At 42.3% G+C, this 16,403-nt stretch overlaps 1 protein-coding gene across 2 annotated transcripts in view; it reads left to right on the top strand.

Moving 5' to 3' along the window:
* Positions 1 to 16,403, top strand: part of coro2bb (coronin, actin binding protein, 2Bb) — a 51,391-nt gene that overhangs the window by 26,620 nt on the left and 8,368 nt on the right. For both annotated transcript variants that reach the window (XM_014123980.2, XM_014123979.2), the window contains exons 3-4: positions 13,603 to 13,719; positions 15,101 to 15,250. In XM_014123980.2, the coding sequence (XP_013979455.1) occupies positions 13,603 to 13,719; positions 15,101 to 15,250 (267 nt within the window). The remainder of the gene's footprint in view (positions 1 to 13,602; positions 13,720 to 15,100; positions 15,251 to 16,403) is intronic.

Raw genomic sequence — 16,403 nt, 5'->3', positions numbered from 1 at the left:
CATAATTTGATGAAATTATAGCCTATTTGGTAATGACACAATAAAAATTTTATCTTCTCAGTCATATTTACCTTTATTTTTCTATAATTTTTAGGAAGGCTCTAAAAATTGTCAAAGACTCCAGCCCCCCTAGTCATAGACTGTTCTCTCTGCTAATGCACGGCAAGCGGTACCGGAGCACCAAGTCTAGGTCTAAGAGGCTTCTACCCCCAAGCCATAAGACTCCTGAACAGCTAATCAAATGGCAACCCGGACTATTTGCAAAGCATCATGACTTTTGTAAGTGAGGTCAAAAGTCTGGGTGTGAGACAGGACAAAAACAGTGCAAAACAGGAAAATCCAGACATGAAATGCTTTAGAAAATAACATTTAAAAAAACAAATTGAAAGCTGGTTATTTTAAAAGCTGGTTATTTTAGTCTCTACTTAATGGATGTGCGGGGAAAAAATCCAAGTAAACATTTCATCTCAAAAATCTAACCCTGAGACACAAAAAGTCACATATTTGCAAAATCATCCAGCTACGTTATTACCATTCACATGTCTAGCTGATAATTATGAACTAAAACGTTTGCTTTCTGTACACTAATGGTCAAAAGTTTTAGAACATTCTTAATTGTCACTATTTTCTACAATGTAGAATAATAGTGATGACATGTAAAGTATGAAATAACACATATGGAATCATGTAGTAACCAAAAAAGTTTTAAACAAATCAAAATATAATTGATATTTGAGATTCTTCAAATATCCACCCTTAGCCTTGATGACAGCTTTGCGCACCCTTGGCGTAACTCTCAACCAGCTTCACCTGGAATGCTTTTCCAATAGTCTTGAAGGAGTTCTCACATATGCTGAGCAGTTGTTGGCTGCTTTTCCTTCACTCTGTGGTCCGACTCATCCCAAACCATTTGGTTGAGGTTGGGGGATTGTGGAAGCCAGGTCATCTGATGCAGCACTCCATCACTCTCCCTATTGGTCAAATAACCGTTACACAACCTGGTGGTGTGTTGTGTAATGGCCTGTTGAAAAACAAATGATAGTCCCACTAAGCCCAAACCAGATGGGATGGCGTATCGCTGCAGAATGCTGTGCTAGTCTCACAAAGATACACCGGTTAAAACCAAAAATCTCAAATTTGTAATCCAAACCAAAGGACAATGTCCATTGCTAGTGTTTCTTGGCCCAAGCAAGTATCTTCTTATTATTGGTGTCCTTTAGCAGTGGTTTCTTTGTAGCAATTTGACCATGAAGGCCTGATTCACACAGTCTCCTCTGAAAAGTTGATGTTGAGATGTGTCTGTTACTTGAACTCTGTGAAGCATTTATTTGGGCTGCAAAGAGGCTGGTAACTCTAATGAACTTATCCTCTGCAGCAGAGGTAACTCTGGGTCTTCCATTCCTGTGGCGGTCCTCATGAGAGCCAGTTTCATCATAGCGTTTGATGGTTTTTGCTACTCGACTTGAAGAAACTTTCAAAGCTCTTGAAATTTCCCGGATTGACTGTCATTTCTCTTTGCTTATTTGAGATGTTCTTGCTATAATATGGACTTGGTCTTTTACCAAATAGGGCTATCTTCTGTACCACCCCTACCTTGTCACAACACAACTGATTGGCTCAAATGCATTAAGAAGGAAAGAAATTCCACAAATTAACTTTTAAGAAGGCACACCTGTTAATTGAAATGTATTCCAGGTGACTCCCTCATTAAGCTGGTTGAGGGAACGCCAAGAGTGTGCAAAGCTGTCATCAAGGCAAATGGTGGCTATTTGAAGGCAAAGGGTGGCTAATAGTGAAGTCAGCACGTTCCTAATGTGGAGGAAGACCTCCCTGCAAAAAAACAGACCAGTCTGACCATGTTTCGCCCGAGTTATCAACAAAAAGTGGTTTTGAGCGATGTAAGTGCAGTTGTGTAGTTGTGTTTAGTTATTTAAGGTTCCAAACATATGTAATTTTCTTAACCTATCTAGTGACTAAATGACAGCATAGGTTTCAAGTATCCTATCTGTAGTAACTTGACAAGGAATGCCCACACACATTTCTATATTACTTTCCTTTACTTTCAACCCAATAACTAAAAGGTGTACAGCCAGGTACACACGGTACAAATATAGCAGAACTATATAGCTGTCACGTCCTGACCAGTATAAGGGTTATTTGTTATTGTAGTTTGGTCAGGACGTGGCAGAGGGTATTTTGTTTATGTGGTTCGGGGTGGTGTTTTATGTAGTAGGGTGTTTGATTTATTATTTCCGGGTTTTTGGGGTTATGTTCTAGGTTTGTATTTCTATGTGGTCTCTAGTCTTTTGTATTTCTATGTCTAGTGTATTGGGGTTGGACTCTCAATTGGAGGCAGGTGTTTTCTAGTTGCCTCTGATTGAGAGTCCTATATATGGGTATGTGTTTGGTTAAGTGTTTGTGGGAGATTGTTTCTTGTTTTGCTGAGTGTGCCTGACAAGACTGTTTTGTTGTTCGTGAGTTCTTCATTTTGTTATTTTGGTGTTCTCTTGATTTAAAATAAATTAACAAGATGAGCATCCACATTCCTGCTGCGTTTTGGTCCTCTATCCCCGACGACAACCGTTACAATAGCCCACTCAACCGGTGGTAGAATCACATTGCACAGAACTCACTCTTAATGATGACATCATCAAAGGGGAAAGGTCACGGTCAATGCCAATAATAACCATGTAATTATTTATATAGTGTCCACACTATAACACTTCTCCCCCCTCAATTTAAATCCCCCCGTAAGGAAAACAGAAGGTTAACAAGTAAACCACATCAGTGTTTTCTTTTCTTTACTACACAACACTGTAGAACTTCTGCTGGTGTTACTGTAAATGTAAACAAAACAACAACAAAAAATGACAGTCCTTATTTCTTTTCAACTAGGTCTGCTGCTCCAAACAAACACTAACACCACGAGTCTCTCAGTCTCAACTACAGAGTTAGTCTTTCAGGAGGCTTGTGACTACGCTGTGATCTGCGCAGTACTGCTGGTGTGCTACGAGACACAGGTAAGGCGTGTCCCAGTGGAGCTGGGTCTGAGGGCACAGGAGCGGGTTGGGTGTTTGTGAGAGAATGTACATCACCCTCTGCTGGAACCACTGAATGCCCCTGTTCCTCAGATGCTGTTTCCTGTGGGGTTTCAACTTGTATGCTACCACCCACAGCTGTTCCGTCTGAAAACATGGTCTTTGTCATAGCGCAGGCGGAGATGGTCCTGGTGTCTGCGCATGACTCGACCATCAGTCAGTTTGACCACAAAGGAGACGGGACCACTCTGACTCAGAATGATACCTGGCAACCAGCGTTGGCTGCTTGTGAAGTTGCGGATGTAGACAGTGTCATTGGGTCACTGCCTCTCCCTTGCGTGGTGGTCATGTCTCTCTTTTTGTTTCTCCTGCTTCCGTTCCACTCGTGTTCTGATGTTCGGATGCAGTAGATCCAGGTGGCTTTCTGCCCATTAACATCACCGCTGGAGCCTGTCCTGTTGTTGTTTGTGGCGTGATGCGGTACTGGAACAAGAACCGAGAGAGCTTAGTTGTGATGGTTCCCCCAGTCATCCTTTTTAGCCCCTCTTTCAGTGTCTGCACAGCCCGCTCCGCTAAGCCGTTTGAGGCCGGGTGAAACGGGGCGCTGCGGAGATGGCGGATCCCGTTTCTCCGCATGAATTCTTCGAACAAGTCACAGGTAAACGTTGTTGCGTTGTCGGACACCAGAGAGTCCGGCAGACCATGGGTTGCAAACACCTGCCGAAGCTTTTCGATGGTTGTGGTCGCTGTGATGTTGCTCATGATGTGTGCCTCCAGCCACTTGGAGTGTGCGTCCACCATGACAAGGAACATGTGACCCATGAAAGGGCCTGCAAAGTCTACGTGCAGCCTGGACCATGGGCGGTCAGGCCACTCCCACAGATGTAGTGGCGTGGGCGGCGCCATCTTCTGGTTGATCTGGCACTCAGAACATGATTTAACTTTGTCTTCTACCTCCTGATCCATGTTAGGCCACCAGATGTAAGATCTGGCTAAACTTTTCATCCGGGAGGCACCCGGGTGAACCTCATGGACCTCATCCATGACTTGTGCACGGCCAGGGGGTGGAACAACTACTCTGGACCCCCAGAGTATGCAGCCATCCTGCACACTCAGCTCAGTTTTGCGCTTTGCATAAGGTCTTAGGCCATCATCCTCTATGACAGGAGGCCAACCCTGCATCAGGAATCTTTTCACTTGGGACAGGATAGGATCCCGGTCTGTCCAGTGTTTGGTCTGTTTGGCATTCACAGGTGAGTTTGACAATCTCTCCATTAGGAAAATTGTCTCGGGAGGCACCACAGTTGTGGCAGGCATCTCTGGTAGGGAGACGGCTGAGCGCGTCTGCGTTTGCATTGTCCTTCCCCGCTCTATACACTATCGTGTACTGGTAAGCTGACAGTGTCAGGGCCCAGCGCTGTAACCTTGCTGAAGCCATGGGCGGAATGCATCTTGATTCACTAAAAAGGCTCATCAGTGGTTTGTGGTCAGTGCATATGGTGAAATGACGACCGTAGAGGTACTGATGGAAGCGTTTCACAGCAAAGACTATGGCCAGACCTTCCTTGTCTAACTGTGAATAACCCTTCTCAGCACACGTCAGCGTACGTGATGCGAATCCAATGAGTCTCTCTGACCCGTATACCATCTGATGAGAGAGTACTGCCCCGACGCCATAGGGTGAGGCGTCACATGACAGGATGATCTCTTTGTCTTGGTAAAAATGAACCAGAAGTTGTGCTGATTGTAGTAGTGCTTTCACTTCCTTGAAAGCTTTGTCTTGTGCTGGCCCCCACTTCCATTTACAGTCTTTGTGGAGCAACTGATAAAGTGGAGCCAACACTGTTGACAGCTCAGGGAGGAACTTACCATAGTAGTTCACCATGCCCAGGAACGACCTGAGCTCTGACCCATTCTTGGGGTTTGGAGCATCCTTGATTGCCCTGACTTTGTCCTCCACAGGACACAGACCCTGCGCTGTGATCTTGTGACCTAGGTATGTCACACTCTGTGCTTGGAATGTGCACTTGCTACGCTTCAGGCGCAGCCCTGCCTCAGAGAATCTCTTTAACACCTGGTCCAGATGGTGGAGGTGCTCCTCCTCCGTCTCTCCTGTAACCAGGATGTCATCCAGGTACACTGCTACATGAGGGATCCCCTGCAGCAGATTGTCCATTGTCCTCTGGAAAATGGCTGGGCTGGACGCCACTCCGAAAACCAAGCAGTTGTACCTGAACAAGCCTTTGTGCGCGTTCACTGTGACACACTCTTTTGAGTCCTCGTCCAGGAGGAGCTGTTGGTAGGCGTGACTCATGTCAAGCTTTGAGAACATCTTGCCTCCTGCCAGTGTCGCGAACAAGTCCTCCACCCGCGGAAGCGGGTAAGCGTCTAGCTTAGAGGCCCTGTTGATGGTGAGTTTGTAGTACCCACATATACGCACCGTGCCGTCACTTTTCAGAACGGGAACGATAGGAGCTGCACAGCGGGAGAACTGAATGGGAGTAATGACGTTTGCTTCCTGCAGCCGCTCCAACTCATCTTCCACTTTCTTTTTCATGGCGTAAGGCACTGTCCTGGGCTTGAAAAAGCGAGGCTCGGCCTGAGGATCCACGAACAGCTTAACTGCAGTGCCCTGCAGTGTGCCCAGTTCATCTTTGAAAATCTCTGGGTACTTTTGAATGACATCCTCAGTCACTCGGGTGTGTTTTATCTCACCCCAGTTCAGTTGTATTTTGTTTAGCCAGTCACGCCCTAGTAAACTAAGCCCATTCCCTTTCACCACCAGGAGCCGTGTTCTCGCTTCCTGGCTGTTGTTTGCAATGTCCACCTCTAGAGCCCCCAGCAATGGTATGGTCTCCCCGGTGTACGTACGCAGTCTGATCCCTGCCGGTGTGAGGGCAGAAACCTGTCTTGAGCCCCATTTTTGTTTGTAGGTCTCCTCACTTATGACAGAGGCAGAGGCCCCCGTGTCAACCTCCATCCTCATCTGCTTTCCATCTACCTCCACTGTAGATTAGATAGGCTCTGCGTGCGGCTCCCTCACATTAAACATGTTGTAGGAACAATGTTCTTCCTCCACCTCTGTGTTCTCTAGGTGGTGCGCTGCTGACTGAGGCTTTGGTGCTGTGAACTTGCCCAGCCCAGTCCGCCCACCCTCTGGCTTGCTCCTAGGACCCCTGCATTTTTTTTTTGCTAAATGTCCCTTTTTGTTGCAATTGTGACATGAACTTACAGTTGTTACCATAATGTGTCCCTCCACATCTGAAACATTCCACTGCTTTTCCCCTATTTTCTGCCACCTCTTTTGTCACCTGATGCACTGCACAACTTTCACTGTTGGCCTTTTAAATATTTTTCACATTACTAGCGGCCATCTCCATCCCTTGAGATAGTTCCAATGCTCTCTTGAAAGTCAGTGTGGCTTCCCCCAGCAACCGGCGCTGTATGCTGTCCTCATTAATGCCACAGACTAATCTGTCACGGAGCATGTCCTCTAACATAGCCCCAAACTCACAATGTTCAGAGAGTTCGCGTAATTCAGCAACAAAGTTAGCAACAGACTGACCTGGTTTCCGAACATGGCAGTTAAACTTGAACCTCTGGACAATCACTGAAGGCTTTGGATTGTGGTGAGTCTGAACGAGAGCAACTAGATCCCCAAAAGGAATTTCTCCCGGTCTCCGTGGTGTAGCCAAATTCCTCATTAGCTTATAGGTTTTAGCCCCACACACACTCAAGAGAATAGAGCGCTGTTTAGCCTCATCTGTGATTCCATTTGCCAAGAAAAAGTGTCCCAACCTTTCCACATATTCCGTCCAGTCCTCGTTCTCTTCAACAAACTCAGTGATAGTCCCAAACATTGCCATTATAACGCCAACTTGTCCTTGATCCTCGCTAGCGATTTTCACTTGCTGCTGATTGTCCCCGTTGGCGTTTCCGTCCAGCGGCACCTGCTCTCCGTCGCACATTAAGCTAGCTAGCTAACTGACTACCTCCACTGTTTCTTAGCTAGCTAGCACCTCGCCCTGTACAAGTTGATAAAGTTTTATCCTCGTTGCCAAAAAGGTGTAGTACTTTCCTTTACTTTCAACCCAATAACTAAAAGGTGTACAGCCAGGTACAAACGGTACAAATATAGCAGAACTATATAGCCCACTCAACCGGTGGTAGAATCACATTGCACAGAACTCACTCTTAGTGATGACATCATCAAAGGCGAAAGGTCACGGTCAATGCCAATAATAACCATGTAATTATTTATATAGTGTCCACACTATAACACTATCATGCTAGCTAGTCTTAGTATTATCCTGGGAGACGTTACATGAGAGACAGGTGGGATGAAAGTAACACAAAGTTAACTGATGACCTGGAATAAAAATAAATGTTTAAGCACAGGCCCTTGTCTCCTATAGTTCATATTGCTTTATGAAAATGTTTGTTCTATCAAGACACGAAGAGCGTGCATGACAAGGACAGCTGGAGCGCACCTGATTGGTAGGGCTAAGCATGAATAGTCATTGAAAATTGTGAAAAACATCTACTACATTCCCATTCAAGTGAAATGAGAAAATCATGGTTAATATAGCTGTTATGTGATCTATTTTATTCCGATTAATTTTGTAAAGTCAAAATATTGTGGTTGTGCAACATTGCGATGTTGATGCTTGGTTCATTTTCATAAACTCGGAACCTATAGCATGAACTATTCAAATCAACACAAATATGACATTATGTCTGACAGTACGTTTGTTGAAAGTAATGAGCATTAAAAACCAGTAACATGAAGATAAAACAGATATTGTGCACATCTCGCCAGGTGTTAATTCTGTCCCAAGGCTGCGCTACTCCCGCCCCGCCTGCAGGTACAAAAGTAACATTGCGGTACTTCTGTTTTCTGTCTATTTAATTTCAACTCATTTATCTTAGAAATGAAATTACAGTTGCTAATAGTAGAGGACATGTATAAATTGTTTGTCATAAAATATGGTGTCTTTAGCTCTATCCATCTCTGAGTAATTAGGGGAAAAACAAAGGGTTTTCCCCTAGTTTATAAATAGCCGGGTTGGGCTGATGAGACAAGACAGTGGATTGAGCAGTGATATGAAACAGTAAATAGGCATTTCAACATCATAGCCTTAGCCGGTGATAATTTGTGGATTATAAACTGGGTGGTTCGAGCCCTGAATGCTGATTGGCTGACAGCTGTGGTATATCAGACCGTGTACCACGGGTATGACAAAATATATTTTGAATGCCTTATTATGTTGGTAACCACTTTATAATAGCAATAAGGCACCTCGGGGGTTTGTGGTTTATGGCCAATATACCATGGCTAAGGGCTGTATCCAGGCACTCCACGTTCCAGGCACTCCGTGTTGTGTTGATCATTCTGTAGTGGTCCCTGGAGCGTACGTTCAAACCGGTGTGATTAGAACGCTTATTTAGAACGTCCAGTTTAGAATGACGCAACAATCAGCATTTGAGCTGGCCACGCTGTTTTTTTCACAGATACATTTTGCACAACACAATCCTTACAAATTTATGTCCAGAATGTGACCAGTTTATTTTTGGATGCAATGCTCAGACATTCACAGAAGTAGCTACAGCATAACACAATCATCCAAACCGTCAAATGTAGGCTACATTTGTCCTAGCGCTAACTGAGGAAAGATTGACGTAGCATGGTCATATTTTTATAACTCTCGGCTGACAGAAAGTACAATATGAATTAGCTAATAGCAATTACCGTTTATAATTAATCACATCACAGGTGAGCTCACCATTGATCAATATAACTGAGTAAAACACTTTCTAGAAATCAAAAGTAATGGGGGAAGTTTGTGCTTGCCGCCATGTTTGTTTTTTTCGCATCAACCAAAGATAATAAGAGGAGACAAGATGAGTTGGGTCTGTTTATAGTATGCATGTTGAAGGGGGTGTGTCGTCCACAATCATTCACTTCCATTCATTCACTTCTGGAAGTTTACCCGAAAGATGAGTGAACCATTCCTTCATCTCATTATAACACCTTTGGTCTGACAAACGTTGTATTTTTTATTTTGTTTTTTGTTTTTTTACCTTTATTTAACTGGGCATGTTTATGTGACACCCAGAATGCATTATATAATGTCAACAGACATGGCACCACACATAGCTGACAAATAGCTTAGCATTAGCTCATTATAATCAGTACAACCTTCAAAAAAGTATTTTACAAACATCATAGGTCCATTATAATCTATGCAATAATCGGAATGCAGTCCAAATGTGAGAGTTTTGATTCCAACAGCCGTGTCTTTCTGAGACGCAGAGTAGGTGAATGGATGATCTCCGCATGTTGGGTTCCCACCGTGAAGCATAGTGGAGGAGGTGTGATGTTGTGTGGGTGCTTTGCTGGTGACAGTCAGTGATTTATTTAGAATGAAATGCACACTTAACCAGCATGGCTACCACAGCATTCTGCAGAAATACGCCATCCCATCTGGTTTGAGCTTAGTGGGACAATCATTTGTTTTTCAACAGGACAATGACCCAACACACCTCCAGGCTGTGTAAGGGCTATTTGACCAAGAAGGAGAGTGATGGAGTGCTGCATCAGATGACCTGGCCCCCACAATCGCCCGACCTCAACCCAATTGAGATGGTTTGGGATGAATTGGACCACAGAGTGAAGGAAAAGCAGCCAACAACTGCTCAGCATATGTGGGAACTCTTTCAAGACTATTGGAAAACCATTCCAGGACTATTGGAAAAGCATTCCAGGTGAAGCTGGTTGAGCGAATACCAAGAGTGTGCAAAGCTGTCATCAAGGCAAAGGGTGGCTACTTTGAAGAATCTAAAATATATTTTGATTTGTTTGACACTTTTTTGTGTTATTTCATAGTTTTGATGTCTTAACTATTATTCTACAATGTAGGAAATAGTAAAAAAATAAAGAAAAACCCTTGACTGAGTAGGTGTGTCCAAACTTTTGACTGGTACTGTATAGGAAGTAGCGGCAAGAGAACCATTGAAGATACATATGATGCAAAGCAAGTAACAACAAGAGAATCGTTGAAGATGCACATGGGTCATAAGGGAGATTACCAAGTGTGTTTGGGAATAGTACTAAGTGAATGTTCATGTGAAATTTGTGTTATTGTGAGATATGACATATTAAGCTGATTGAAAATTGGATAATAAATGGATCGAAATTAGTACTATTAAGATTGACATTTTGATTGAAAAGTGGATATTAAACTAATTGAAATTTGGATAACAACATTGAAATATGGATAATAAGCTGATTTAAAATTGGAAAATTAGAGATTGAAATGTAGCTATAAATTACTGAGTGAATTAGAGCTGTCAGAGGACTAGATCAAGTTATTTTGTATCTGTAACGTTATCTAGGGTTCTGTCCACCACCACCCATTTGATCTACAGGTAGACAATAACATGTCTCAGAAATCTCATTAGTCTCGATTAGTAATGAGGATAACATGATAACATGTCTCATTAGAGGATAACATGATTACACATCTCATTAGTAGCGAGGATAACATGTCTCTGAGGGTAACCTGACTTTAGATTACATAAGGATAACATGACTCATAGGTGGAGTTTGATGGTATAATGTCATCATGTATGTGGAGATATGAAAGGAGAAAGTACTATTCCTGAATATTCTATTAAATAGAACACTAGAGTGAATATTCAAAACCCTGTATAAATAGAACACTGGTGTAGGGGAGGAATTTGTGATGTAACACAAAAATGTATAATGGGTTACTAGAGATCTGATGAAGTAACAATAGAAAACATTATAATAATATACATCTGGTCCCTTTATTGATCATTTGGTAAAGATAAGGTTAAAACATTGTACAGGACTTGACTTACCCCTAACCAATAAAGCTATAAACGCTGATGAGATTTCCTCCACCCTGGTAATACATTTTGAAGTAAACCCCATACCCTGTTAAATAGAACCAATGATTTTCTGTTAATTAAACTTAAGGCTACAATGTATTGTACTCCCGATAGTTGATATCCCAAATTATGTCGTTCTATTCATGAGTAGGCAAAATGGAAAATGCATCTGTTTCCCTGTATAAGCTGTCTCAGGTGTCAGACTTATTATGGACCGAGCGCCCCATCTACAGGGGACTGACAGACAGTGCCAACCCAGTTAATACATATTGATCCCTCCAAAGCATTACATATTAATCTTAAAATAATAGACTTTTAATAAATATTGAAGCAGAAATTGAATATCCAACAGAGGCCCTCACACCGGCCTTCTAATATGGAGAAAGTTAGCATGCTTGTCTTGTAATAAACCTTGCAATAGGGGGAAAGCAGAACGTTGTTTACCCTATGATTTTTACCACACACACGCCAGCACCCACACACAACCCACCTGTTAATGAATATTTGTTAGTCGTTAAAACTCTGATTTATTGTGTGGGGTCTTTTAATTTTTGTTTTAGTGGGTTTTTCACAGGTTAGAAAGGATGCAACTTAAAAGTACAAAAACGAAATTTTCTGAAGTATTTTTTGTCAGAGTTTTGGTTGCCCACATGTAAATTATTTTGATAAGAAATGTACTGAAAAACCCAATGTAAACCTAATACACAAAATGTTTGAAATATCTTTAATGTCTGAGGTACAAGAAACAAACCCTCACTTAATAGGGCTGACTGACCTGAGGCCTGATCACCCTCACTGGAAAGACTAGAGACATTGGGTGAGATTTAAATGGGCTATGTAAACACTAATAATTACATTATAATTCATCAATAGTCCTATGTGTGTTCGGACCACGAGAAGGACATTATTTTAAGATTGACTTTGAGTGTACCTGTGTAAGAATTTCCATGACAGCAAGTTAGAACATGTTAATGAAGCATTCTTCACATCTGCAGCCATTAAATTATCAACAACCTTGCTAAAGCCTAGGATGAAAAGACCTTCAGCTACCCAAATGTCTTGGCTAACTAGCTAATAGACTAGATCACTTTTTAAAGCTCACTTGATTGTTCTTAGCTACCTGTCCTGCAAATTTACCTCGGCTCAGCTTCCTGTGGCTTCGCAATTTCCTCATTTCTGACAAGAACAATATTCCCTTGGATAGTTATTTCATAGGACAAAACTCCCCTAAAGTATTCTATAATAATCTATAGATAAGATTGAGACCGATGAAAAGGACCTGCAAAATCTGACGGCTTCCTCCATCTCATCTATTGCTCACAGTGCGCACACGGTCCTTTTTGGCTCCAAATTAAAGTGCTTAGTTATTTCTAACACTGGCACTACATATAAATTATTTGCCATTGAATGTTTCAATAGTTGGCTTTGCTATGTCTGTTGTCACTGGTGTGAGGTGTGCATAAACTTTTCAATTCTCATGTTAGTGATGCCAGTTTGTTAGGACTGAAAACAATGCTTAAAAAAATAATCACTAGCCTACATACAACATTTTTTTAACTTAGATGTGTAAGTGGTAAAAAGCGATATTTATTAGAGGAAATAATGTGCTCAGAAACCAATATGTTAAGCATAAAGGATTGGGGAAGGGGGGGGGGGTTGATTGAAGAAACAATTATTAATTGTTGGCCATGATGAGGTTAGCCTACAGCTTTAAAATCCTGCTCTTAATAGCCAACTAGTAGAAGTGATAGTGAACAAGGGTTCCTCAGCTTAAGCCACAGGCTCCTCTGCTACTGTCTAGGTCATATGGCTTGTATAGGCCCACTTATTATAGGATCAACCCATATTAGTCACTTCAACATCTTGGACTTGTAAACAGCCATGCTATAGGGTGTGACTGGTACAGAGTTAGCTTGAATCCTTTTTTTCAGTCATGTGACCCTCCTGTCTTACAATGTTCTCTTTCTATCCTAACTGTTGTATCAGACACTTTTAGACAAAGACTGACAATGACACTGATACAATGGGTCCTATTAAGCAATGATAGCACTGTGGCCTGTGAGGCATGTTTGAATTACAAATTAGGCTACTTTCTTTTGCACTTCCAACTGGATTTCCTTCTAACCCCATTTTGGAAATCATATACTTAACTTGTGTGGTTTCTGTCAAAATAGTCACATTGCTCACTTTCCTTATACACATCAAAAGGCATCTACTCAAAATCAAAAGGCATCTATTTTGTTATAATTGACCCAGCTTTTGACCCTAAGATCCAGTACCTCAGAGATGCTGAGGGAAGCAGATGATGTGAAAGGCTTCATGCAGTGCAACGTATGGCACAGTACAGTGGCACCACTCAGTGGGCATTAGGGGTAACCACTGGTTGTCAATATTGGTGTCAACCCTGTTGATGCATTTCATGTTATGTATTGGTGGGAGACAGTTATGTGTCATTTTTCTTTGTAGACAATATTCTGATGAATACAAATATCCTGAGGTATCTTACTCATTGAGTTCAACAAGGCTTTGAGTATGGGATTTAATTTTGATCAGCATGTTTAGATTATATAAAGGGATGATAATGCTTTTATGCTATTTACAGGTTCTGTTTTGTGTTGTCTCTGTCTCTCTCCTCCATGTGCTCCTCCAGGCTGGGCGAATCGACCCTCACCAACCTAAAGTGTGCGGCCACCAGGGAGGCGTGCTGGACATCAAATGGAACCCCTTCATCGACAACATCATAGCCTCCTGCTCAGAGGACTGCTCTGTGAGTAACAACAATCATTGGTGTGTGTGTGCGCATGTGTGTGTATGTCTGTGTGTGTGTATTTGGGAGCACGCAAGCATGTCTCTGTGTGCGTGTGTGCACACATGTCTGTGTGTGTGCTTCCATGTGTGTGCATGCAGGTATCCCTGTGCATAGGGAAAAGTCTTTATACCCTTTGACTTATTCCACATTTTGTTTTATTCAAAATGGATTAAATAAAACAAATCTACACATAATACCCCATAATGACAAAGTGAAAACTTGGCAAATTTATTGAAAATAATATACAGAAATATTGTCTTTAACATAACTATTCACAACCCTGAGTCAATACATGTTAGAATCAGCTTTGGCAGTGATTACAGCTGTGAGTCTTTCTGGGTAAGTCTCTAAGAACTTTCCACACCTGGATTGTACAATATTTTCACATGTATTATTTTTGTAATTCTTCAAGCAATTTTTTTTGCAGTTTTACTTTAGTGCCTTATAGGATGCATGTTTTTCTGTACAGGCGTCCTTCTTTTCACTCTGTTATTTAGGTTAGTATTGTGGAGTAACTACAATGTTGTTGATCCATCCTCAGTTTTCTCCTATCACAGGCATTCAATTCTGTAACTGTTTTAAAGTCACCATCGGCCTCATGTTGAAATCCCTGAGCGGTTTCCTTCCTCTCCGACAACTGAGTTTGGAAGGACGCCTGTATCTTTGTAATGATTGGGTATTTTTATACACCATCCAAAGTGTAATTAACAACTACACCATGCTCAAATGGGTATGTAATGTCTTCTTTTTTGCAAGGGATTAGCATAACTCCCTTGTGGTTGAATCTGTGTTTGAAATTCACTGCTCGACAGAGGGACCTTACAGATAATTGTATGTGTGGGGTACAGATATGAGGTAGTCATTCAAAAATCATGTTAAACACTATTATTGCACACAGAGTCCATGCAACTTAGGTGACTTGTTAAGCACATTTTTACTCCTTAACTCATTAGGCTTGCCATAACATAGAGGTTGAATACTTATTTACTCCAGACATTTAAGCTTTTTATTTTAAATTACTATAACTAGTAAAAATGTCTAAAAACATAATTCCACGTTGACATTATGGTGTATTGTGTGTAGGCAAGTGACACAAAATCTGAATTTAAACCATTTTAAATTCAGGCTGTAACACAACAAAATGTGGAATACTTTCAGATAGCACTGTACTATATATATTATATACAGTACAGTTAAATTAGATCTTTAGAAAGAGGAGAGGTCTTATTTAACTGTTTTTTAAAGCTAAACTTCCTTTTTGCCTGAGTAACCTCTGGTGGCAGAGCATTCCACGATGACATGCCGATGTCTATGACCATTATCTATATGTGGCCTATAGGTGCGGATATGGGAGATTCCAGAGGGAGGGCTGAGGCGGAACATGTCCGAGGCGGTGCTGGAGTTGTATGGACACAGCCGACGAGTGGGTCTCATAGAGTGGCACCCCACCTGCAGTGGCATCCTCTTCAGCGCTGGCTACGACTTTAAGGTATCAGTAAATCATTGCTGTAGTGTTCTTTACCATCCTTTCCTCTCTTTAATTAATTATATCACTCCCCTTACCCATCTTTCTCTCTCACTTTGTTCACTCTTTAATCTCTCTCTCTCTCTCTCTCTCTCACTCTAAACACTACATGACCAAAAGTATGTGGACACCTGCTTGTCAAACATATCATTCCAAAATCATGGAGTTCGTCCCCCCTTTGCTGCTATAACAGACTCCACTCTTCTGGGAAGGCTTTCCACTAGATGTTGGAACATTGCTGCGGGGGCTTGCTTTCATTCAGCCACAAGAGCATTATTGAGGTCGGGCACTGTTGGGCGATTAGGCCTGGCTCGCAGTCGGTGTTCCCAAAGGTGTTCGATGGGATTAAGGTCAAAGGTGTTTGATGGGATTAAGGTCACAACTCTGTGCAGGCTAGTCAAGTTCTTCCACACCGATCTCGACAAACCATTTCTTTATGGACCTCGCTTTGTGCACGGGGGCATTGCCATGCTGAAACAGGAAAGGTCCTGCCCCAAACTGTTGCAACAAAGTTGAAAGCACAGAATGTCATTGTATGCTATAGCGTTAAGATTTCCCTTCACTGGAACAAAGGGGCCTAGCTCGAACCATGAAAGACAGCCCCAGAAAATTATTCCTCCTCCACCAAACTTTACAGTTGGCACTATGCATTCGGGAAGGTAGCATTCTCCTGGCATCCACCAAGCATGATTCATCACTCCAGAGTCCAATGGCGGCATGCTTTACTCCACCAGCCGACGCCTGGCATTGCGCATGGTGATCTTAGACTTGTGTACGGCTGCTCGGCCATGGAAACCCATTTCATGAAGCTCACGACAAACAGTTATTGTGCTGACGTTGCTTCCAGAGGCAGTTTGGAACTCGGTAAAGAATGTTGCAACCGAGGACAGAAGATTTTTACACGCTTCAGCACCTGGTGGTCTGAGCTTATGTGGCCTACCACTTTGCAGTTGAGACGTTGTTGTTCCTAGACGTTTCCACTTCACAATAACAGCGCTTACAGTTGACGAGGGCAGCTCTAGCAGGGCAGAAATTTGACAAACTGACTTGTAAAGGTGGCATCCTAAAGTCACTGAGCTCTTCAGTAAGGCCATTTTACTGCCAATGCTTGTCTATG

Source organism: Salmo salar, chromosome ssa10 (genome assembly GCF_905237065.1).
Source record: "Salmo salar chromosome ssa10, Ssal_v3.1, whole genome shotgun sequence".
In the NCBI taxonomy this organism is placed as follows: domain Eukaryota; kingdom Metazoa; phylum Chordata; class Actinopteri; order Salmoniformes; family Salmonidae; genus Salmo; species Salmo salar.
This window is presented reverse-complemented; position numbering and strand designations above follow the sequence as displayed.